Source organism: Cydia amplana, chromosome 5 (assembly GCF_948474715.1).
Source record: "Cydia amplana chromosome 5, ilCydAmpl1.1, whole genome shotgun sequence".
Lineage (NCBI taxonomy): Eukaryota > Metazoa > Arthropoda > Insecta > Lepidoptera > Tortricidae > Cydia > Cydia amplana.
In genome coordinates, this window is record NC_086073.1 from 1,419,461 (window position 1) to 1,446,313 (window position 26,853).

At 37.2% G+C, this 26,853-nt stretch overlaps 1 protein-coding gene across 2 annotated transcripts in view; it reads left to right on the plus strand.

Annotated features, from left to right (window-relative positions):
- The window catches only part of LOC134647777 (nephrin), a 514,499-nt gene that overhangs the window by 243,099 nt on the left and 244,547 nt on the right, over positions 1 to 26,853 (plus strand). For both annotated transcript variants that reach the window (XM_063502080.1, XM_063502081.1), the window contains exon 3: positions 26,619 to 26,827. In XM_063502080.1, coding sequence (XP_063358150.1) covers positions 26,619 to 26,827 — 209 coding nt within the window. The remainder of the gene's footprint in view (positions 1 to 26,618; positions 26,828 to 26,853) is intronic.

The window sequence follows — 26,853 nt, forward strand, 5'->3', positions numbered from 1 at the left end:
ATGAAGTAATTAGCAAAGAACGAAAAAATACCGTTTCCGTTCCCATACAACAAATACCGGTATCCGATCCCTGGTTCAGACTATTAATTTCAGTGTCTACATCTAGCATCGAGTAGCGGAACTATCAGTACTGCTACTTAATAATAAATGTAGCACCGACCGGAAAGTCTTATCTCAACAGCATAAGACTTTCCGGTCGGTGCTACATCTATTGTCAAGTAGCAGTACTGATAGTTCCGCTATTCGATACTAGATGCTAATACTCTTTTTGGTACTAAAGCTGATGTATGGAGTGAGCACTCTATGTATTTTTTTCTCTGTGCTGGGACTTACAAGGCTATGTAATAAGCAACAAAACAAAACAAAACAAAACACACGGTGTACGGTACCCAGACACATCCGTGGGATAAGGAAACGTCCTTCATGATATATCGTTGTCGCTATCTGACAGAATGTTTAGGTACCTACGGGTGGTACGACATGTTTGTTCTTTATATATAACAGCCTGAGGAATACCAGTTCGGACATGAATGTAGGCAGTAAAGATTATTTTAAATCATTTAAGATACTAGCTTTTGCCCGCGTCTTAGTCTACGTGGATTTAGTAACAGCCCTCCTTTTAACGATTGATGATTTCGGGGATAAAAATTGTTCTTTATCTTTCCCCACTACTCAAATTATCAGTATACCAAATTTTATCTAAATCGGTTAAGCGGTTATTGATTCTCCACATAAACTTCCGCCCCCTTGTTTAGCCCATCAAAGGATAATTTCTGGGATTAAAACAAACTATATCTTAACTACATTTTAAATGTGAAGAGATAACAGACAGGCAGTCACACTTTCACAGTTATTTATACAAGACTTATTATTAATATATTACGATTACGGAGTACGGATTCTATAGGTATCGACAAGCGAGTTGCTGTTATGTTTGATAATTGCTGTATAAAATATAAATTTTATAATGTGATTTCCCATTAAATTCAGGACGGGATGAGCACATTGTGATAGTATTTCGATTTGTTATAGATAAACAACTAGGATAAGTCGTCCTAGATTTCACATCGTCGCCAACAACACGGCATTAGACGAAACATTTTATCCGTTGAATATCAGCTGGTGGATTAACAGACTGACACACTCACATAATGTCAGCTGTATAGGTATGCGAAGGATTAAACTGAACATTGACGTGGACATATTAACATTTTGTCAGTTTTACAACTTAGTAATCAGGAAAATATTTGTTGTGTAATTTTATCCTCAGTTTCTTAAGATTGTATTGTATGTGATTAATTGTGACTCTGTGTGTAGCGATTACCGCTGATCTCTCTTAAAAATCGTTCTATTACTATTTTTATGATTCTGAAAGTAAATATAAAGTACTTCGACTAGTAGCTATTAGCCGACTTTCTTTCCCAGATAATCTGATACTTATGACGAAATATCTGCACCTTTCATTAGCCATAATGTCCAATGCTTACATAGCCTTTTTCAATAATCAGTACCTATAATACTTGGCCATTTGCCACTCTTATTATATCAAACGGACCCACACAACTTCATCATATCATACTCGGGTTCTATCAGTACACGCGAGTACAGTAACTTTTAAACCGTGGGACCGCCTCCAGACGATATCAGATAGGATAAGCGGGAATTTCGCGTGCCTCCATTGGCAATATTGGAGATAAGACAACGCTTCGAGCACGAGCCTCATTATTTGATAACACCGATCGGTTCACGATGTTATACTGGAGTTACTTCGGAATCCTTTAATTGGAGCGACATATTTACTGGGATATTTTACCTAATATTCTTGTGAGGTTAGTTCAATTTTGTGACTATTAGAGAGTTTTATAGATTAGATTCGACAATCTTATTTTTCTTTTAATAAACTTTAGGAGTTTGTAGAGAAAGTCCTCTATCATATCCTGGGTTTGACGCCGGGTTGTCTCGTAGGGACATCTCGGGGGACAATCTTAATTGGTTTTAGGAGCATATATGCATGGGCTTTAATTTCGGTAAATAACAATTTGTAGCTGTTGGGTCATGGAAAACATTTAAAAAAATTTGGTCCAATACTAAGGAGGAGGATTTACGACCGGATTTCCCGTTACGTTAGTAGGTTATATTGTTGCGTAGTTTATCCATGGTAACCTTGGATTTTACCTTGTATTTCTAACTTTCTCGTAGTTATATTTGCCACTATAGTCTTCTCTCATCTAAAATAAAATTTCATTGGTGTCCAGGCAGCTAACTCAAGAGCTTTCGACATGAAGCAAGCAAACAGTACTGTAAACATTGATTCCATATAAACCATGTTATCCGTGACGTTCATGTATCGCACCGCCTAATTTTAACTTCACTGCTAGGTATTAGCACATTTCATCGAATTGAATCAATAGAAATCTTTTATTTGGGCCCATCGGATGCTGCGTTCATATGGAGTTGACAACGCTACACGTGCACACTGAATAACTGAAAATATCTACATAAAGGAAGGAAGGAAATATCTACACGCGTTCGTGTGAAATGCGATTAGAATAAAGATTCTAATCGCATTTCACACGAACGCGTCTACGATCATAAATAACCAGTTTAACTGTGATGTTGAATTATTTTCAGATGTCACATACTTGGATTTGACCTCACACTGGTTCTCTAACCACTGAATTCGCTAGCACTCAGGTATCCAATGTAAACACACAGCCACAGATTTACGACTTTCACACCTGATATCATGAAGGATTTATAGAGAACAAATCACAAGTTTTGATAACTCGACGAATTCACCCGTTTATTCCACCCGGCTCTGGAATAAACATGAGATTTAGTAGGTATATAATATAGAACAGGGTCTAACACATTTCAGAACAATGTCTCTTAGGACAAAACAATTTAAGTTAAGGGTTCTATTATTTCAGTCTGAAGTACTTACAAAAAAAAATAACCCACCTAAAGCATCTTAAAAATTAGTTAAAAAATATAACATCACTTGCACTGTTTTTTTAAATCAAATATGTATTATAAATATAGACCACTAAATATTCTGTAAGATGTTATTTGACTTAAATATTGGAAAAGTCGATTCTATAAAATATAGCTAACTAAATCTAACAATCAATTAAAGTTTCTGTTAACCAGAAAATACTCTTAGATTTGCAAACAATGTCCGGCCCGCCAGAGGCTGAGTGGTATGATTTTAAAAGTTCCCCAAAAACCTTCTATACACACCGTGCAGGGATATATTGAAGCAACCCATACATTATTTAGAAGCGCCATCTGCTCCACAAGATAATGGCGACAGCGAATTGAATACAAATTTGTTGTTATTTTATTTGGGACAGGTTTAGGGCAAGTAAAAGTTTAATGTGTGCCGTAATGGAGTCGTTCTGTTTTTTATTAGTCGCAGTCAAATGGATGGTTTCATTGATGAGACGCCAATTGGGCGGTTTTTTTGGAAAAGAGAGGATTAGGTAATGACAGTATTGTTAGCGGTAGGAGAACGTAAGTATGAGTAATATTCTTTGGTTCATAAATTCGTAATGGTAATGCTAGACAGCCACAAGGTATGTTGCTTTGTTAAAAATCATATCAAAACTCATCATCGCTTATCCCACAGTGGGTGACTCGCTTGAGGCTTTTGGGTTAGAATAACATATCTTACCTTTTGAACCCTTTTTTGGCAGTTTTATGCATACAAATCACTGCCTTACGTCCTATTCATACATTTTATCACTCAGTCTATAAAATTTTTCCTTAGGTCTTCTTTTCTGATGATTATGTTATTCGTAGAATTTCATCACAATGATATATTTATTTCACCAAATCACACACGAGTCAAATAAATCCAAAAGTGTCAACACAGACTGAAAAACTAACATAATTAATTAATATATATTTATAAAACCCTGTTCTACCCACTAGTACAGTCAGCAGCAGAAGTTGCTAAGCGGGCGAGGCGAGGTGTTCAAAATTACCTTGACGCGCTCTTATTCTCTTAACAATAAAGTCGCGTCAAGATCATTTTGAACACCTCGCCCACGTAGCAACTATTGCTGCTGACTGTAGGTATTTAGTCTCCAAGCGCGACATGTTCGAAGAGTCTTCTTTATTTTCAAGAACTACAAAATATTTCGATAGGTTCATAAACACTTAATGAGTATTTAGCCTGGTAATAATCTCATTAAATCTCTAATTCGGGACACTTTAGTTTTATTCGGCTACATTTTTAAAATTACGCTGTTATCGCGATGGTAGTTAATGCCCCACTAATGGCATTATACGGGTTATTAACGTGAAATCGTAATCAAATGTCGTATTTCCGACCTTATTTTGATTGGTACCTACCTACCGACAATGATTTATGTTATTATGAATACCTACTTCAGTTTAAGGAAGCTACATGCCTGTTTAGTAAATAATATTACTATTTTTTAAACTTGAAGAAGCTTTTTTAATTCAATTCAATTCAATTCAATTCAATTCAATTCAATACTTTATTTCCAAGAATATGGTACATACAAAGTTGGTTAGTAAAAGGTGTTAGGTCAGCATATTCTGCCGGCATGCATCGGCGTAGAAATATTTACATAACTATGTACATGTGGAGTCAAATTAAATATTAAAATTATAATTCAGTCAGTTTAACATTAACAAAAAATTAATTAAGAATTCATAATAAATATCAATTAAAAAATTCATCTATAGAGTAAAAACATTTTTCAAGTAACCACTGAAACATTTTTTTTTCAAATTTACATGTCGGTAGAGTTTTGAGGTCATCTGGCACTCTATTAAATATCTTTACAGCCATATTATAGACATTTGACTGGGACACTTTCAGCTTCTGCGCAGGTTGATATAGCTGTAGTGGCTTCCTGCTGGGCCTTTGCTTATTTACCACTTCATCGTGAAGTGGAAAAAGCTGGGGCTGTTTTTTGACAAATTTAGTAATTTCTAAAATGTACTGACAAGGCAATGGTAGAATTTTAAGTTCTTGAAATATTGGTGTACAGTGGGCGAGATATTCGCTTCCGCTTACAGCTCTGATGCAAGCTTTTTGGGTCACGAATGCTCTTTGGATATCAATACTATTACCCCAAATAATAAGTCCGTAACGCAAAATTGAGGCGACATAACCATGATAGGCTGACATTGCAGCTTCTCTTGATGCTATAGATCTAAGCCGCCGCAATGCAAAAACAAATCTATCCAATCTGGAACATACATTTTCAACGTGTGCTCTCCAATTTAAATGTTCATCTAGAGTAATACCAAGAAACGTGGTTGAATCAACAAGTTCTACATTAGAATTGTTACAATTAACATTTAGGTTAGTATTAGTAGAGTTACGAGTTTTAAACTTAATAATTTTAGTCTTAGCCAAGTTTAATTTAAGACAATTATTTTCCAACCATCTAGTCGTATTATGCAGTTCGTTAATTGCTTCATTTTCTAGGTCACTATTATTGCTAGACTTTATGATTAGGGTAGCATCATCAGCAAACAAAATGCATGTATGTTTTAGTATGTTCGGCAGGTCATTAACGATTAACGAAGAGAAGTGTAAAAACGAGATTGTTTATGAAAATATACTTAAAACCTTAAGAAATTCAAAGCTCGGTAATAAACGAAAGAATAAGGTGGGTATGGCAGAATAAAATAATTATGACAAAACAGCCTGTCGAAATTTCATTTTACTTCAGATTACCTAGATTTTATAGGTTTTTTACAGTACCACAGAATAAGATAAGATAAGATAAGATAAGATAAGATAATATTTATTCAATAAAACTTATGCTACTTTGATTTTTACAATGGTAATTATGCAATATATACTTAAGTAATAGGACATTCATACATATTATTTTCTAATACACTTTAATAAAGTTAGAACTAAAATACCAACTATAATTTTATTTTCAATTGCTAAATATAATTTAATAAACATACCTAAACTAAGTAAACATTTACTTGTATCTTAGGTATGCAAATTTTGTAGGTCAATGAGTAAGTGGGGAAATGCTTAAGTTAACAAAAATATTATTTATAATAACAATAAATTAAGTGACTATGTTCTACTTTCTACTATTAAAAATGTTAAGTCATGACATAACTATACAATTTGTACAAATAAGTCTATCCTAATTTTAAATTCAATGTAGCTCATCAAGTAAGACGTTGTTTGCGTTATCTACCTTTGTTGATAAGTGCAGCAAATGGCGTTTAATCGCGGCGCTCTAGTCGCCTTCATAGTCTATGGAATTTAAGTATCTGATTTGCGCAAATTTCATCGCTGGACACTGCTCGTCTCCGGTTTTATGATTGCACGGCTTCTTAAAGCGTTGACATGTAGCGCATTTGGGAGGATCGCCTTGTTTTGTGCACTCTTTTATACTGTGTCCTGATGACCCACAATGTCCACACGTAGGTGCTGTATCTCTGCAATATTTAGCCGAATGGCCGTATAAATGGCAAAAATAACACCTGGTCAAGAGAGTAAAGTCTCGTACTGGGCAAGATGTCCAATTAATAAAAACGCGTTGTTGTTGTATAAGCATTCGTCGTATTTCGGCTGTGCATTCTAGAATGTAGTTGCAGGTGGATAAGTCCTTTTTTCCTGATTTATGACTAAGTTTCACTGAGCTCATAAATAGTATTATCATACAGAACGGACACGCACCGCCCCGCCCCGATTCGGATTACCTCGCCCGCGACAGGCCGCCACATGAATGTGTGCGTAAGTCGCTCTACTGAGAGCATGTCAGGATTCCGTCAGAAACTCAATGACGCGTGTACAGACGTGCCGCGCACCCATATAAACGCAAATCATTTTTGATGTATGGCGTGTCCGCCCTGTGATAGTACCAAAAATTCCAAGAATTGACTGTTACCTAATGTCTTTACAAGTCTTTACATCTTGTAAGATTTATACCTAATATAAAACGTTTCCCTTGTCACTATTAAAACTTAACCGTGATACGTACTTTCATTATTAATGATTAATGTATGATTATCAATCTTAGTTTACCCTTTATTAATGTAATTTGTGCTCCCGTTTCAGTCGACGCCTTAAACCTATTCAAACTCGCCTACTTTTTCACATTACTTTACTAAAGTGCTTCTTTCCTTCAGTGTTCTTTCATATGCAGTGACGATGCAAATTTGCCGCCCCGCTGACTCCAGTAGCTCGTCAATAAACCCGTTCGCAAATATAAACACGTTGCGATGGATAAACAGATCGCAAAGCGCGAGTATGACACAAACAAATCGGTCAATACTCGGCGTCGAAGCGTCTTCACATATTTAATTCAGCACACACAGCCAATATCGTTACGTACGCCGTGCACCGCTTTCGAAACGAGCGGGGCTGTTCCAGTAGTTATGCGAGCAAGGACGTATAGATCGGCCTGAATCGAACTTTAAGATACGTCAAAAATTTGCTAAAGATACGATATGGATTGGATATGTCCGTGTCATAAGTGACGTTTTTGTTGGAAGATACGTTTGTTCTTTTGTTTCGTTTCGTCTTTCTCAAACAAAAATCACCCTAAATTATTGTATTGCCTTACGAGGATAAAATTAACAAGTTTTTGACAAATTTTGTTAAATATTTCAAAGTTCCTATACGCTTTTAGTTGCTTACCAAACATGTGACTTATAATGTACCTATTTGAGGTGCACAGAATACCCAACCAACAAGCAAAATACCTTACTAAGGTTAAAATGTTACTAAGCTCATGTAAGCCCCGCTTTACGCAAAGTTACTAACCCAGTAGTGCACAGAGCGTCGTTGCTTACTGTGCATGCACGTTAGCCGTGTTCCGACTCGATTTGGCCAATCTGCGTGTGAATGGGACGGAGTTGGTTTCATTCTACCTCTTTTATATGAACTTGGGCGTTGAAATGTGTAATTACTTACTAAGGTGGCCTGCTGTTTCTATTATTTGTAAATATTTTAGAAATGATAAAACACCAGATTTTTACATATTACTTTTTACTTAAATCTAGGTTGTATTACACTTTAAAATCCGTTATGATTTCGAGCCACGGGAGTCACAATTTTTTGTTTTGATATAAGTAATAAAGATAATATATTCTTACCTCTAAAATCTGACTACATTTGTTAGTAAGAAATGTACAGTAGCCATCAGATATATTGGAGCGGCCAAGGCGCTCACAAATATCTGAACACGTCACTATTGTAGGCTGTAGACTACCTCCTCAAACCTCTCTACCTCTTTAGTCGTTGCAACTATCATCTGCATCTGATGAGAGTGCGTGTTCAGATATTTTAGAGCACCTCGGCCGCTCCGATATATCTGATGGCTCCGATATACAACACAATTTCTGCCATCGTTTCGTGTCGAATCGAGGCCCGAGGTCTATTTGTAGTGTTACTAGCAAACCAAACACGAACGGTCGATAGAGATCAAATAGAACAGTGTGGAACGCTCCCCAAGTTTTGTTTTCCTTTTACTGTTATTTCGGCGTATGGAGTTAAATAAGTAAAAAACGTCACTAATGTCTTTGGAGAAAAAATGAGCTTTTAACCTGATTTAGAATTTATAAGAACAAAATGGATTTGAGTGAATTTGAGAGTAGGTAAGTACATTAGAGCAAAATGTGAGACAATAAGATTGTGTTACTTCAGGAACGATGTGTTTATTTTGCTGGATCTTAATCTAGATTCACGCGGTTACTAGAAAAATAAGCTACCTATTTAAATTCAGATATTATAAACTACAAATAGTATTTCAGTGCATTTATGCTAAAATCAGCGCCTTTGCTCTAGTTTTAAGATTATTTTAGATATCTTCATTTATATTTTTATTTTTCAAGTAATTTTTTCAAACAGTTTATTTGCCGAACATTATTACAAATATTATAATAATTCAGTGTGACAACTTTTCATACAATGACCACACATATTCACACACCACGCATAGCAGTATTCGCTCACTTTGTCTTTTTTAGGGTTCCGTAGCCAAATGGCAAAAAACGGAACCCTTATTCGTCATGTCTGTCTGTCTGTATGTCCGTCCGTATGTCACAGCCGCTTTTTTCCGAAACTATAAGAACTATACTGTTGAAACTTGATAAGTAGATGTATTCTGTGAACCGCATTAAGATTTTTACACAAACATAGAAAAAAACAATAAATTTTGGGGGTCCCCATACTTAGAACTGAAACTCAATTATTTTTTTCATCAAACCCATACGTGTGGGGTATTTATGGATAGGTCTTCAAAAATGATATTGAGGTTTCTAATATCATTTTTTTCTAAACTGAATAGTTTGCGCGAGAGACACTTCCAAAGTGGTAAAATGTGTGTTCCCCCCCCCCCCTGTAACTTCTAAAATAAGAGAATGACAAAACTAAAAAAATATATGATGTACATTACCATGCAAACTTCCACCGAAAATTGGTTTGAACGAGATCTAGTAAGTAGTTTTTTTAATAGGTACGTCATAAATCCCCTAAATAAAATACGGAACTCTTCATGGGCGAGTCCGACTCGCACTTGTCCGCTTTTTTAATACCACGTGTATCATAATATAGGACAGGGAAACGAACAGACGAATCACCTAATGGTACGATTACCGTCGCTAAAACACCAGGGGTGTTTTAGGGCACTTTCCCTCCGTGCTAGGAGGGATCAAAGTAACACTTTTCTGTTCTATACACACACTATTTTTACATTTTTTGCACATTATTATTTTAGCTTAAATAATCTGTTTAAGCATCAGATTGTGTCAACACTAAGATTTTGTTTATTTCCCTCATAGTTGATGTGAAAAGCAGTATGTGTCCCACGGTATCAAAATTATTTCGTCTTGGGCGTTAACACTTGAATCCCTCATTACGCTCAGGATTCAATGTACGCCCTTGACGGAAATATATCATTTTGATCCCTTGTAACACAAACTACTATTTTGAAGAATTGTAGTCGCGCATTTAGGTTAAGTGAAAAAAAGCACGACCAGTCTAAACGCTCAAGTTGTAGCTTACAAACTAAACTTATTACCTAAATAAAAGCATGAAAAATACATTGTTAATCATATAAAAATATGAACTTTATATTCAGGTACTCGTAAAGTTCAAATACTTCAAATTCTGTGTTAGGTTTAGCTAAAATCGAGCACTAAAATAAGTCGTTCCGATTTAATACCGCTAACACCCAAGTGAGCGTCTGTCACTTCAGCTAAAGCTCGCTGTGTCATAAAAACCATCTTTATTAAGCCAGTTCTACAGTTCTAGCTCAAACTTGTATATTTTATGAGCTACAATCACGTACGACGCCGTAAAACAAATGAACGAACTGCTGACGCCTGCTTTGTTGTTTAAGTACAATTAGTAGGAACAAAGTTATAATGAAGACGGTTAAGTAATATAGACTGATGACTGGAAAATTTCGGGTAGATACATGACCGTATTTAACACTTCTGATAAAGGTAAGAAGCCGATATTTGGCTTGATGACGTTTGATAAATTAGCTTTAAATTAAACGGTATATAAAACTGATATCTGCAGGTTATTAAGGACGCTGCCATATGCATACGCGTCACGTCCCTAACGAATCTACTTTTTGTGGAATGCCCTAAAAGATGACTATCTTCCTACAAAGAAGCAATTATCATCATTGCAAGTGGTACGTGGTGTACGTACCACTTAAAAAATACTAACGAATATCCTATATTTACAGCATTTATGATACCCTGATACAGATTATAGTGATGACCTCTGATAATCACTATAATCTGTTTTAGTAGTATCTTAGTATTTTACAATAAAAGTTAGGATACAATTTTACAAAAGTAAAGGCAAAGTACCTAAGAGGATTATTTCAACCTAGATATCAGTGTGGAAGTAATTTTATTACGTTCTAGAGACAAAGTGATTTAAAATAATCATAATTTTTATGGAGCTTATTACCTACTGGGTGTAAGGACCTGTAATAGGAGCAAAAATTAAACTGTAGGCTATACACCCGACATGTTGTTCAACAACTAGAAAAAATATGAAGTGACTTCCTATTTTTCATTTTTTTTAGCCTATGTGTGTCCACTGTTGGGCAAAGGCCTCCCCTCTCCCTTTCCAATCCTCCTTGTGCTGAGCAATATCCCGCCAATCCCGCTAGAATGCATCCTATTTTTCATACTAATTAATTATTACTTTCAATGTACGCCATTATCATCGTGATTGACACGCCTTGAAGATAACAAAATTCGCAATACATTGCGTCTTAGAATAAACTTTAAAGTGTACTAAAAATTAAAACACAATTTATTTTTAAAAGTTGCTGAACAAGTGTTGGTCAGGTTGAGGAGTACAGCCTATAGTTTAATTTGTTCCTATTACAGGCCACATCCCGGTATAGTATTATCTTATTCTTTATTTGTCTCTAGTTACGACGAACTTTGACTTTAATGAAATCTTGATACTCTAATTTTAATAAAACGTAACGCCCATTTATATTGACTGCCCTGTAATTACATTCAATTTACTTCAAACCCATCAAGGCTAATATTGGTAGTTTTAAAATAGATACCGCCCCACGTGTACTTAAACGTGTAGATTAATTGTGGATAGTAAATTAATTACGATTACTTATATTGTCATTTTCTGTCTGTTTTTGGAATTATGGTGGGAAGAAGTGAAGGTACGGTTTAGGAATCTGATAGGAGAGCTTCTTCGTTACGTACTTATTTTACGTAGGTACCTAATTTGTCACAATAACAATAACATGAGGTCCCATAGCGACTAGGGCATTCAATATCGGGCGATTCTCAAAAGCGGTATTTAAATCCGATATTACTACCGGTACCGGTGAATGAAGCGCTGGTGGCCTAGCGGTAAGAGCGTGCGACTTGCAATCCGGACGTCGCGGGTTCAAACCCCGGCTCGTACCAATGAGTTTTTCGGAACTTATGTACGAAATATCATTTGATATTTACCAGTCGCTTTTCGGTGAAGGAAAACATCGTGAGGAAACCGGACTAATCCCAATAAGGCCTAATTTACCCTCTGGGTTGGAAGGTCAGATGGCAGTCACTTTCGTAAAAAGTAGTGCCTACGCCAATTCCTGAGATTAGTTGCCAAGCGGACCCCAGGCTCCCATGAGCCGTGTCCAAAATGCCGGGACAACGCGAGGAAGAAGAAGAGGTACCGGTGAATATAAAGTAGGTACCCTAACAATTTTTTAGGGTAAAATCAGTTCCTGGCTCCGGATCTTTATTAAAATAAATAACCATTCGCAGAAACTTAAAAGTTCTAACGCCGGAATTCCGATATCTCGATATTGGCACTCTTCAATTCCGTTATAATATTTTAATATCGTAAATATCGATCGAATATTTCGGTATTTTATCAGGATTCCGGAATTACTGCACTTATGCGCTAATATAATAACTAGTAGTTCGCCCCGAACTGAGAACTCGCGGTTCTCCAAAAATATCAATTGAATGCAGTCGTCAAAGGATCGAAAACCGCGTACGATTTATTGCAAGGTCTGTGGAGCCCTTAACTGATACTGTATCTGTGGTAATCCGAAATATTTCCTGTCAAATGTCAAACCTATATTATGTTTATTCTATTTTATTTTTATCTTGCTAATTATTTCAAAGTGGTAAATTTAAAAACGATATTATAAAAGTGTAAGCCGAGGACTTTCATTTGATACCAAACTCGACCATACTTTCTTGCAAATAAATAGACCAGAATAGCAAGACACCTCACAAACAGCTTTTTGGCCTTCTAAGCTCTTCTACACGTTTACCCAATTTCATTTAAATTAGAACAAATTTACTTAAGTTATTGTGTATCAAACTATCTTCTGACAGTTCAGCTTAAAAACATCGAAATGCCGGGACGTACCGCTAGCCAGCCGCATGTTCAAAGTTGATTGTAAGAACTTCGCTTCGCTTCGCTCGCTCGTTCGACAAAGTTGATTGTAAGAACTTCGCTTCGCTTCGCTTCGCTTCGCTCGCTCGTTCGATTACAAAAACAACAAAAACATCCGTTTTTAGGGTTCCGTACCCAAAGGGTAAAAACGGGACCCTATTACTAAGACTCCGCTATTCGTCCGTCCGTCCGTCTGTCACCAGGCTGTATCTCACCAACTGTGATAGCTAGACAGTTGAAATTTTCACAGATGATGTATTTCTGTTGCCGCTATAACAATAAAGACTAAAAACAGAATAAAATAAAGATTTAAGTGGGGCTCCCATACAACAAACGTGATTTTTGACCGAAGTTAAGCAACGTCGGGCGGGGTCAGTACTTGGATGGGTGACCGTTTTTTTGCTTGTTTTTGTTGCTTGTTTTGCTCTATTTTTTGTTGATGGTGCGGAACCCTCCGTGCGCGAGTCCGACTTGCACTTGGACGGTTTTTTCTTAGTAGAAGTGGAAACATATTACATAATATACATATTGTAGTAAGTTTCCGGCGTCTACGCTTGTCCGTCCATTACTCTGCTTGTCTATCAGCAGGGTCTGTCTCTAGAACCGAGTTTTAGTTAAATAAATCCGTTTAAAGCATGAATCTAGTATTTTAACTGGATAGGGCATGAGGGGTGGGGGGAAATAACCGAACGGGATAGTCTTATGTATCTTTCAGTAGAAGTAGCAGCGAAAGCGCTATTATTGTTTGTCCTTGTCACTGTCTCACATTTTTTTTATTCCCCACCGTAAATTAGTATGGATTATGGTGGGCAACAAATCAATTCGACCAATCATAGTGTCGCATTGCGTATGTTTTGTCCCTCACGGAGGCACGCGTATACCACTTCTATAGGATCCTACCTTCTATGGTTTAAAGGCATACAAGCATTTGAATTTCGAATTCAATCAGAATACAGGTAGATTCTCAAATATCCAAACTATCGCAATATCGACTGCGATACCAATCGAGCGAAGCTGGCTCGCCGAGATTAAACAGCAATAACAATGGCGCGCCTTTAAACATTCAATATTATCGGAAGAAAAACTCTTTCGCCCGGCGAAATAAGCTCACAGCTATTATCATCTAAAGTGAATTGCAAATTTGAAGTATTCCCCGGGATTCTCTAGAAGGAGAAACAAGAACTGAACGTTATTTTCGGTAACAGTTTCTGTTGAAATAATTGTGTTTTTAAAAATGGTTTAAAGCGTACATAGTGAAAAATTTGGAATCCCACGATAACTCAATGTGTATACCCACCTAATTCAATATTTTCAGCGTTTGTTTGAGTTGCGTCGACCTCATTGCGATTTGCAAGACGAAACTATTAATGAATCTGAGAACTGTCTGTAAAAAAGCTGTGGCTATCGGACCGGAATTAACTTGTTCGTTTATACATACATACTGTCATGATTGTCATGTAACGTAATATTATTTGAATGTTCTGTTTGATAGGATAAATCTGAATTTTGTCTCTTTAAAATGGCATATATTTTTATATGACGTGTATCATAAACTATATACCACCTTACACGAAGCTACCCGTTATTTTAATAACCGTTTCTTAACAAAACGAAACGTATCCGTTTCATTCATGAAAAACTCGTAACGCTGGGACACTATAAAAAGACGCGAAAGCCGGTGAATTTCTAAAAACAAACACGAGGTAAAATAAAGCCTTAGGTGTTTGCGTCGGATGTCAGTCGTATATTCGCGGCACTCGGTTAAGGAGCCGCCAGGGAAGGCCTCGGCAGGGATGAACAGGCGTCATGTTTAAATTTGCAATTCAACTAGAATACCTTCGCCCTAACTACCAGTGTCGCTCCCTTCCATATTTGATAAACAAATATGAAAATGAAGTACAGTCACGCGAAGATCAAAGTTTCCCTCATGTTTTGACAGGAGGTGTTTTCTGACTCGTATAGGGGCGTCGATAAGTATATATGATTTGGTTCCCACCGATAATGCGTGCTGACGCCTTTTTTTATACAGTAAAACCTCAAAATCGATGTTTACTTATATAAACCTCGAAACCTGGGTGGGCGCTGTAATATGAGAAGAAATGAAGGGTAAATATTAAAATGTGGTTTGAACAAAAATAAAAAGCAATATTATTTTACCAAACAATATATTTCAATACTGAAATATTATATTGTTGCTGTGGTGTAGTTTAGTAGCTTCCCAAAATTGTATCTGTGTAAATATTCAATTTTATAGCAGGAAGCTGTCGAGAACATAACTTAAAATCATTTTTTGTACGCACGTAAGGCCAGCCCACATTTTCTCTCCTGTGATATGATTTCGTAATTAAATTTTAAGCGTATTGTTAAACTGTCGCGCGTGTGCTTGCCGTTGACAGTGATATGAAACAAATTGCTTTGAACATTATTTTGCTTGTCGATAAGCGGGCGTATTTATTCACTCCATCCATGTACAAAATGATGGACACTTTAATTAGCACATGGAGATACAACGTGTTTTCTAAATTTACCAAACAAACGTTATCACTCGCTCAGGGATGATTGCCTAAATGAATCTTGATAAAGATTTATCACGAATGCTTTCCAACAATCCAACGATAGCGCATCTGCTCGCGCAAAAACCTACGAGATAAGTCGTTGGCCGGCATTCAACTCCGTAAGATAAAACAAACCATTACGGTAAGAAGGCACAACGTTATCCAATCTATTTCAGTCTATAGAGACATCGAGCACAATATATGGCTTCGGAAGTTACATTAAAATGTATAGTCTATTACATAAATGTCTATCAATTCCATTTTAGGAGCTCAAGATAATCGGCGCTCGGCAGCTTCGGTATGTTTAAATTCCTTTGAGCCTCGTGTTTGAAAGCTGGCTTGTTCAAAGCGAGTTTTTTACATCCCGACTTATCAGCAGCGGTGCAGAAAAAAGTGAGAGACACCAATCATAAACATAACGAGCGCTCGACCTCCTTAAAATAGGAGCTTAGGTATGTTTCTCTGTACGTGACCTGAAATTTACTAGAACATTTCCACAGTGATGATTTAATCGATTATGTTTACATTTAGTGAAATGTAATTTTATTTTATGTACTTAGTCCTGACATGTACCTAATTAACTTTATCAATAAAATATGAATATGAATATAGTGAGGTTTCGTTAAACTTTATTCTTTTCGAAATATTGACTTGGGGCCCGATTCGAATTTTGAACTAGATATCTATTATACATCACCAAGATACGACCACGATATTTTTAAGATCTAGCCTGTCAAATTTGACATTTCCGCGATTCTGGAGATACTCTTGAAAGATTTTCACAATGTCTAAAACGTCTCGTTCTGTATTTTTAGATCTCTAAACGATTTTGAAACGATCTTAAAACGATAGGTAATTTAACGTAAAAAAGACATTGTATGCCCGAATTGTGCTGCAAAAGATATCTAGTTGAAATCTAAACTAGTTGGTATCTAGTAAATATCGTATCGTTCTCTTCTCTAGAACGGATCTTATTTTCCGAATAGCGCGGTTGTATTTACCAACCTTTCACATAACATTTATTTTCACCTGTAAGATATTTGTTGATAGAGAAAAGAACTACGCGCACCGTAAGCTGGCGCAAGTGTAAGAATTATTTTCGGTTACAAAGAGGTGAGATGAAAAGTTTGCTATTCAATTAGAGTAATACCTACAGCTGACAGCACGTCAGGCGTTGACGCGTGCCTAAAAGTGGCAACGTGTCACGCATGATTTGACGCGATCGTGACGTCACGTCGTGGCGACATTGCCCGCGGCCACGCGGCTAGTTGCCGCGCAAGAAGGGGTGAGCGGCAAATTGACAAAGGGGCTCGGAGTGGATCGTCGTTTTGCGAGTGACGGCGAGCGGCGGCCGGAATACGGGATGAGCCCCAGGCCTCCGGGGGAAATAAAACAACACGGATCCTGTAAAAAATATGATGCGGGCAAGAGTTGCGAGCGGGAGCGGTGTAAACCAGCGGCGGCTGGTAGCTATGTATTATGGGTGTTCACTCACAATAAAAAACAAAAACTAAACCTACACATTCAATTAACCGTCGCAAGATGTCGGTTTCCGTCCACCCGGTCATTGAACTCTCTCATAGATTTTCGGTATCATAGAATATCTTGACGACCGATAGACGCCAACTGCAGTTCATTTTACAAATGGATATAATGTTTTTATTTAAATTTTATGGAAAGATGTGCTAAATTGTTAACACACCTATTTCGGTCCAAACAAACTCACCGCACGTCGCCCGCGCCCGCGCCAAACACAAACCATATAAGTAACACGAAAAACAAAATAAGCTAGTTACTTTTATCACATTCACACAACACAACCACGGTGTTTTTGCATATTGATCTGATTTAAAAATATATAAGTTTTTGTTTTTGACTAACATTGTTACGAAAGTTCAAGGTCGTCCATAATTTAACTCGAGTCGATTTTGTAAACTTTTTAAAATAAAATAAAATAAAATAAAAAAATGTTTTATTGCCACAAGTACCACAAAAAAAATACACGAGAAAAACCATCTTCATTTCACAATTATACAAAAACATGCACAAAATTTTTATAACGGTATAGGCAATGGGTACCAATCTCAGCTTTTGCCAGATATTCACATTCTCACGTTAAATTCATTAATTTTGAAACACCTCACAACAAACAAATTATGTGCTTTCACTGTTTAAACTCTTGTTTCATTATTTAGAATGAAAAAAAGCCAAAATTGCTTTCCCGCCTTTAAAATTGACTAAGGTCTGTTTAGAAACAAGTGACAACAGCAACATCAACATGGCGCGCGGTATGCGCGCGCAAGGTCAACCGGGCTCGGAGCGCCGCTCCGATTTTGCCTGTTCCCTCATAGAAAATTTTCTGTTTCACGTGCGGAGCTGTGGCGAAACTCCTCTTTCGCTCTTATTGAATTTCTTATTGATCGAATGTACTAAATCTTTTCCATAGGAGCGCAATCCAAAGCGCTCCGCTTCGCGCGTTATACCTTTGATTTCTATGAAATTACGCCGAGTAGGAAGTGGTGAGCTGTCTATAAACTTATAATGAATAAAGGTTATTATTTTTAATTGGTACTTATTGAGTTTTTTACGATAGATCTTAAATAGTAATATATTAAATAGGTGGTATAATTTCATTTTGATTATTTATGGGAGTGCACCGCACAAGCGCTCCTTAAGGCGAGCCGCGCCCGGTGTAAACCACAGCTGAACTTGGTTCTGAAAAACGAAGTCCAGTTATTTTATACCTCAATAATTTTGATTAGCTACAAAATTTCATGAAAAGCCAACTAACTTAATAGGTTTGATTAAAGGAGGTACTATATCCACTAATTTAGAAGAAATATAATCATCGCTGTCGCTTGTTCCTCTTCAGTTTTTTGCTACTAAAGAAATTAGACATTTCGCCCACCAAACCAAAATGCCGTTTCTTTTCTCTCTATATACTTATACCTATATGCTTCGCTTTCGCTTGCCTTTTAGAGTCGGTGCTCGAGTCACGCGTCGCCGCTCCATCACCGCTAATGTCCCGCCTCGGGCAGATCACTCACGATACGACATCTTACATTCAACTACTAAACAATTTTACACTCGCACCTCGACGATAAACCAAGATTTGGTGAAAAACTTGCACGGATTGACCCAAACGAAACTGTGTAACGATGTAAACAAACAGAGATAAAAACATTAGGTATGTAAAAATGTAATTAAAATTAAATGTAAGTAAAATGTAATTATTATTTATTTCTTTATTAATTTAATTTCTTAGATTAGGTTATTTATAATATGAATAAAAGTAAAAAAAAAACACAAAACAATAAAAAATACATATAAACACATTATAAATTATTTATTTTATTATTATGTAAAAATGTGTATGTAGACAATTTACTTGCAAGAAACAAAAAGCTTAATTAACCTGTGGAGCCTCCAGAACCAACAATAGTATGGAGTTACCATCACATGTGTCTTGGTAGGGTGCTCCACGGGTTAATTTATTATGTATTTTATACTTATTATTTATAATTTTGCGAAGATAAGGCCTATACCTGCCTAAAAGTTAATTTATTTACTATAATTTATCTAATCCATGGTAACCTACACCCTACACCCAAAATAATGTCTAATTTATTAATTTATTTGGTCACTTTAGTCATTATAAATATTTTGCCGAAAACTCGTTGAAAAGTTTGTTTTTTCCACTTCAAATACGGCATCAAATTAAGATCCTTTGTCTCAAACTCGTCACAGCGATAAATCAACGTTTCTTCGCCATGATTAAATGCGAGGCGCGTCACTTTTTACTATCCCGAATAAATATTCGGCAAAACAAGTCGGAAGCATCCCGAAATCAGGAAGTGTATCAATAACGAATAAGGCTGCGGTAGGTAGAATGGTTATGGCTGAATAATTGTCGTCTAAAGTTATTGGAAAGTAAACACAATACGTAATACACATGTATATGTCGGCGGCCGATCGTAAGATCAGGCAGATCGTAATGTTCCTGTGTAATGTTTTGACGATAGTGACATTAAACCAATATATAGGTAGGATAGGTTCGTTAGATTGCTTTAGATGCCCGAAGGGCAAACTGCCCAGAAATAGGAGCCCCGCGTAGGAACGGGAACTCAGGGAACGGGTCAAAGATTTTCACGTTTCACGATATGCCTAGGAATTTCACGTTGTGCCTGATCTTACGATCGGCCGCCGACATATATATACAATGTACAGCGAGCTTCAAAATGGCATGGACACATTATGAATGGAATGGGTGTACCGAATGTTATTTGTAGCTCGTATTTAAGTCTGTAAAAAGCGCAAAAACCTCTGTATGCAACGTTTAACTCTTTCCGAGAATAATTAAAGTGTCTAAACCAGTCGGAGTAATCACAAGTTCGCGTTAAAAAACAACACATTAACAAAATTAAACTGTTACCTAACGAAACTGAATTTGAACCAAAATCCGTGCGATACAAAGTTTGCAATAATTTTAAAAAGTGGATTTCTCGCTCCAATCCGCATATACATCGGCAGAAGCGACGGCAGGCGCTAATTAAGATCACATTACTCAAAAACTTTATAATGAAGAGCGCTCTCAACACAGTAATTAGATTTTTCTTTTGTTAAAATCCGGAGGCGTGGGCCGAGTTATTCCCTCTCGGCTACCTGAATTATTCGAGGGAAAACGTATTTTTTTTAATTCCAGAAGGAAAGTTTCGAGGGAAGTTTTTTGATAAATCTATAATTGCGAGATGAGTTTTAGGGTACCGAGTCTTGGAATTTGAAATGCGGCTTTCCTAGAGGTATTTTCTTTCTTTTCTTTGGGTAAACATTGCGGGTACCCGTTGGGAATAATTCGTGCAAGAATAGTGTGACGAAGGCGACTCTAATATGCTCGCGAAGTGAAGGCGCCACGCGGGAATTAGACTCTGCTATATTGAGTTATATTTTTAGAAATAATACGCGAGGCAAATAAAGTATATGCATTAATAGTATTTGTTTTTGTTCACATTCTATACAAGATTTTATTTTATTGCGTGCTTAAAAACATGAAGAACTGCGCGATAAAAAAATTAATAAGTAACTAAAAATCGATTTAATCCTTTGTATTCAGTGCGACATAAATCGTACTTAGGTACGTAATAATAATCCATTACGTAATTATGTATTTCCAGATAACACGTGATAAAGGCATCATCAGGAGCCAAATTTTGAAACAACATAAACAGCAACCTCAATTTGACAGCATTGCTTTTCGCTCGCACATTTTAGGTGCATCATATGAAACATATTACGTATAATACTATTTTAACAAGGCATATCGAGAATATACCCTGGATGTAAAAACACCAAAGGTATTAAATTGCTTTGATTGTTCCATTATGGTTGCGCAAGTTAACGATAATGTTTGATGTCTGTTCGGCACCTGGCCACAACAGGCAACGTGACTCCTACTAATTACGTGCAACGACAACAATAAACCAGTATAAAGTAAGTACCAGTGGCACCAACAAACCGAACGCCGTCGGCAGGGCTTTCGTCCTCACACCCTGGAACCTAAATGATCGCATACTGTACGGCTTTCCCCCCATTCTCCGGTTGTGGAATAAATGCCCTACTGAGGATGATAATGCTACATCTGATATAATGCTTGCAACAGTGCTGCTAGTAGCCGTTTATAAGTACTGGAGCCAAAATCATTGTGTTATTATGAGCAATAAAGCGCTGTTTGGCTGCACAAAAAATATCCACATAGCTAGAAATAGCGTCTCATCAATGTTATCGTAGGTATCTCAACATAAAGCGGCGTATTTTTGGCCTAAAAATTAGATTTTTTTTTGGTTTGACAACCGTGTTGTTAGCAAAATAGGCTAACAACATGTTATTGACTAAAGTTTTCGTACATTTAGCAGAACTATCCCGGGAAATCATTTGTCAGCGAACTTTAAGAACGCAAATACAAGCACTGACACACCGACATACCCTTGTTTTACACTTGAGACTTCGATTCGGTCGTTCAGTAGGTAAGTGATTGGAATACAACAACAGGACGCTATAACATGCACATTTTTATTTACACGAAGCTTCACAAGAACACGCTCGTATCCGCAAAAGTAACGACTATTCCCATTGTACGTTGTAGTTGTAAAGAACAATTCTTTATCCGCGCACGTGCTCTCTCAGTAAAACAATGTCACTCGACATTAAAATGAAAAAGCTAATCTGCATAAAAATAAAAGCGGTGCCTTCCCGATGACTGAAAAAACGGTACGCCTCTATATTTTTTTCTGGCGTAATCTCCTTTATGGCTAATATGCAGTCGTGTTCGCTTCCTTTATGCCCGTGGCTTTTGAACGTTTCTAGCGATTACATTAAAATCATAGGCCATGTGGGCTCCTGATTTATGGAGGGCACTGGCACTTAATTTTACCCTTGTTTATTGTAATGCGGCCCTCCGCTGAGCCGGGGACGGCAAACATCGCGGACCCTAACCTTGCCTTGGACTTATCCAAATCTACAACACCCTTTAACTACAAAGCCCTTGTACTATAAAGCTTCAAAACAAAGTGAAGTATATTATCGTGTTATAGTAGTTAGGTACCTAAGTATATCTATAACATTTATTTATAGCATAATATTTTAATAATGTACATAATAATGAAATAAATTCTGCAGAACAATCAAGGGCAACGATAAAATAGCGCAGAAAGTTTTGCCAGGCTCAAGTGTTAGTGAACGGAAAGAAAAGAAAGGTTTATCAGTGAAGTCAGCCACCGAGGTGTAGTTACTGATTTGTTAAAGATTATAGAGAAGCGCTGGACAAGGGCATCACATGATAGGTAGGTTCTTGTGGAGATCCTCGGGGTAGTCATTGCTGGACGTATTTTTGCTTAATGAGGTATTGCGTATTTTGACGCAGTCGGTAGAATCTGAGCCTATTAATAAAAAAAAACTATATTTCACACAGAAATTACATGCATATGGTATTATTTGTACACAAATCAGCTGCCCACGTATTTGTGGTTTCCATTTCCAAACTGCACAAAACCGATTGTAAGATTCATGAATAGACATGCCCGCATGCATTACAGCAAACGGCAGTAGTAAATTACCATGGCCCATGCTTTCCGGGTTAGTTATGTGAGGTTACAGCTTAATCCGCCGGCCGCGGCGAGCGAAATGACTTTCTTCCTTTATTTACCTGCGCAAAAACAAGCCCGGATTTAAAGCGTTGCAGTCCCGCAAATATACCTAGCCTATCTGAGTGTCCCACTGCTGGGCAAAGGCCTTTCCCCTTGATTTCCACGACTCCCGATTTGGTGTCCCGCAAATATTTGACATTAAATAATTCCATATTTGAGTATTATCAGATTAGTTCTATTTGTTTGGCACACTGCTGCAAATTGAGCGATAAAAGGCCCGTTTGTTTGCGGATCGTTGGTAAAAACTAAGCCTCCGGCATCTCAATTCTCGCGCTCAAATAACAATCCGCCCAAATCGGCCGTCGTTCGCAGTTTTTCTACAGCTCCGATAGGCATGAAGCAAACGATAGCTGTCATCAAACCCGTCAGCTGAAAATAGAAAAGAAATTCCCTTACTGACCTAAATAAAATCATAGACTGATAACAATGTAACACGTTTATATAACGGTGTTGTAATAAAGTAGTATTACGTATTTTCATCAGGGTTTTCGAAATGGCTAACGGAGACTTAAAGCTAATCTTTTTTAAATTATAGCCGAGGGTTTTTTAAGTTCTGTTTTCTATTGATTTAGTAGGATTATTGGTACGGAAACTTTCCGGCGATCCGCTTAAAAAGGTTTTAGAAATTTAAGATGTTTATAGAAAAATACTTGGGGAATTTATTGGCATTGCTTTTAAAAATATTACGTAGCTTTGGTCCCGGCGGGAGTGATAGATCGCTGAGTCTGCGCATCTGGAGATATATTCGACAAGCTTTCGTTGCCGATTAAATTATTGTCGTTATATCTTGCTCAGTATGAAAACTGTTAAAAAGATTGAAACTAAAGTCACAGCAAAAAATAATAACGAAACAATAAACTATTTAGGTAGGTACCTTCTACAGAAGACTTTGGGCCATTAGTCTCAACGACACACTAGGGTAATGCGTATCGTATCGAGGACTTAAGATTTTTTTCACAGATTAATGCAACTTATTTATTTATTTAGAGTCGGCGATGTTCATGTAACACCTCTGGAGTTGCAGGCGTCCATAGGCTACGGTGACTGCTTACCATTACGGGCCGTATAAACGTGATATAAAAGAGATTTAATTTACTCACGATTTGCTTACCAAAAGATCATTATAAATGCATTAACCATCGCTTGTACGTTTTACGATGCCTTATAAAAATCAAGCTTAGAACAGAAAGCACTATAAAAGCATTCAAATCGCATCGGCGTCAGAATTGTCGCGCTGCGCAATATTATTCGCTTTCATACGACCCGGGGCTGAATAACGGATTATTGTTATTGGCTATGGTGGACTCCCGCCCGAAAAGGCGGCTCGAATTTAGTTTTAGATTCAAATCGTAGTGAAGAGGATGAATAAATATTTATGAATTGACGTTTTTGACCGATTCCAAAAATAAATATAAAGGAAACAAGATTGGAAAGAAAACAATATAAAATCCTAAAATACGAAATACATAATTTATTAACATAAAAGTTGTACTTATGTGTGCATGTGCCTAACAGCAGATTCTGCTCCAAGACGCCAGACGACTCTGCTGCCAGACGGGTGCCTGACAACTTTGAAGAGCGCATTATGGTTGACATGGTGGATAAAGGATGGGGTAGTGGATAAATATAAATATTGGGGGACATCTTACACAGATACAGATCAACCTAGCCCCAAACTAAGCAAAGCTTGTACTATGGGTGCTAGGCTACGATATACATACTTATATAGATAAATACATACTTATATACATAGAAAACATCCATGACTCCGGAACAAATATTAGTGTTCATCACACAAATAAATGCCCTTACCAGGATTCGAACCCAGGACCATCGGCTTAGCAGGCAGGGTCACTACCCACTAGGCCAGACCGGTCGCCGTGGATATCCTCCGACCCGCTGGGTGCACATTGTAAAGACTTGCCAGGGCCTCTTATTAGGAACACACACACACAGGCACCTCTTATTAGGAAGGCGGAAAATCGTACAGAATGTAGAGCCTTGGTGCACAAAAGAACGACCTCATGACGAGGAAGAAGAAGAAGATTCTGCTCATTTTAAATGAGTTTTATTGACAACATTTTTTGTCAATCGATCTCGAATTTTCATCTCAATTAAAAGTGTAAGTAGGTAATTTGAACATTGTCACAGAAATTTGTACCTACTAATTGATTCAATCAATATCAAAATTATCGTTATTCTCCAAATGTGTTTTCGGGTTTTTTTGAAAAAGTAGTTTTCGGGGGTATAAAAATTGTGGACATTTGTACAACTAATGATCTTATTTTTCGAGCACAGTAAACACAATAATTGTAACATACTCGTAAAGCTGTGTATGACGTTTGATAGACTGAATATCATACCAGATTTTAACAATAAACAATAACTATAGTTCAAACCTTCAAGCATTCACGCATTATGGCTGTCAATGCTTGTTAGCATTAACAAGCCCTACATTGTGATCCCGGCCTCAGGCTTTGTGTCGTCTGACAATGTGACTGTCGTCACCAATAAGTTTCGACATGTCGCATTGTCGCGCTCAGTGACGAGTTTGTCGCGTTGGAATCAATGGGTAACTGAAACAGGATGTGTTATGGTTTTTGATGGACGTACTTATTCAATTGATTAGGTACTTATTTTTTGTTGTTAACTTCTCGCCAACATGAATTGTAGTTGTTAGTAACTCTTTTCATCCCACTGCTTGAATTTAAATGGTTTACTTACGTAATTTCAGTCGATTATCGCTCCACAATCATATTTTGAGCCATTTCGAGGATCATCAACAGGATCAAGCCCTTCAACTCGCTTCACTAGCTCGGCTTCGCGTACTCACAATTAACTTTTACTTAACACGCTTCTCCACACTAGCCTCGTCACACTTATTAGATTGGTCTGTGACATAATTACTTACAGTGAAAAAAAGTTATATTTAGTGAAAAATCGTTTTAACTAATAGAGAAATTACTAAAAATTGGCGAAACATAATTAGGAGAGCTGACCCCAAATAACTGGAAAAGGAAAAGGAGAAGAAAAAGAATACAAAAGTATATTATTCATATTTCTACCTGTATTTACATAACGAAAGTACACGCTTTCGTAACGTGTAATTCCTTTGGGGTAAAATCAAATATGAAACAAATGAGCGACGTGCGGTTGCGGCTGCCGCTGACAAATATTTCAGCTGCAGTGTATCCCGCCTTCATTTATTTTTGGTATGCTGCGAGGATCCGGATGCGAGCACCCGAACGTTTTGTTTTCGTAGAGTTCTGCAAATCTGACCTATTTGGTAGCCTGCTCAATATTGCTTGCCTGAATATGAAAATTTAAATCGTATATGAAAATATTGCATTACTGTATATTGAATAAACATTTTATAAATACGACAAAATACAATTGGTAAACATAATAAAAAAAACTTAATTAAAAACGTAAAACTATATTTTTTACTTACCTATGTGGTTGTTGCTCGGTAGGGTGCCCAGAACGCTGGATGCATTGCCCCGCTAGATGGTAATGCTGATCCGCTGAGCGAAATATTGGCCAGCCCTCTGATCACCCGAAGCATCTATAGGTACTTAAGGTGCTTTAATAGCTCCTTGTTTACTTAAGTATCTTGTCTTAATCACATTTTTTTTAAATATATTTCTAGATACCTGGAATTTAAAAGTAAATAGTTAAGGAGGGAATCGTTAGCAGGGTAGGTAATTGAAGAGCTAGGTAGCAAAAAATACTCAGCACTTGCAGAATTACTCTGTTTCACCAAGGTACTTGCAAGCATTGTAGGGGGAGGGCGTTCTATACTCGTAGTTCCATAACTAATAATAAATCGATGATAATGGTATGAGACGCCTAGTTTGTAGCGTTAACCCACGACAATTATCATTATATTTTTTTCTGAAGAGCACAACTTATCGGGTATCCATCAGATCACAATTTTCTTTTTGTCCACAGTTTCGACGTGCGCGGCAAGCCGCTCTCGGAAGCGCGTCACTGGTCCGCGCCAGAAGTATTCGGGCCGCGCGCACACTTCGCCACCTCGCCGCCGCCGGCCGCCCTCCTTGTGCGCGACGTCAAACGGCGAGACGAGGGCGTGTATCGGTGTCGGGTGGACTTTAGGAACACTCAGACCACAAGCTTCAGATACAACCTCACTGTTGTTGGTAAGTTTTCCATCTTATATCATGTT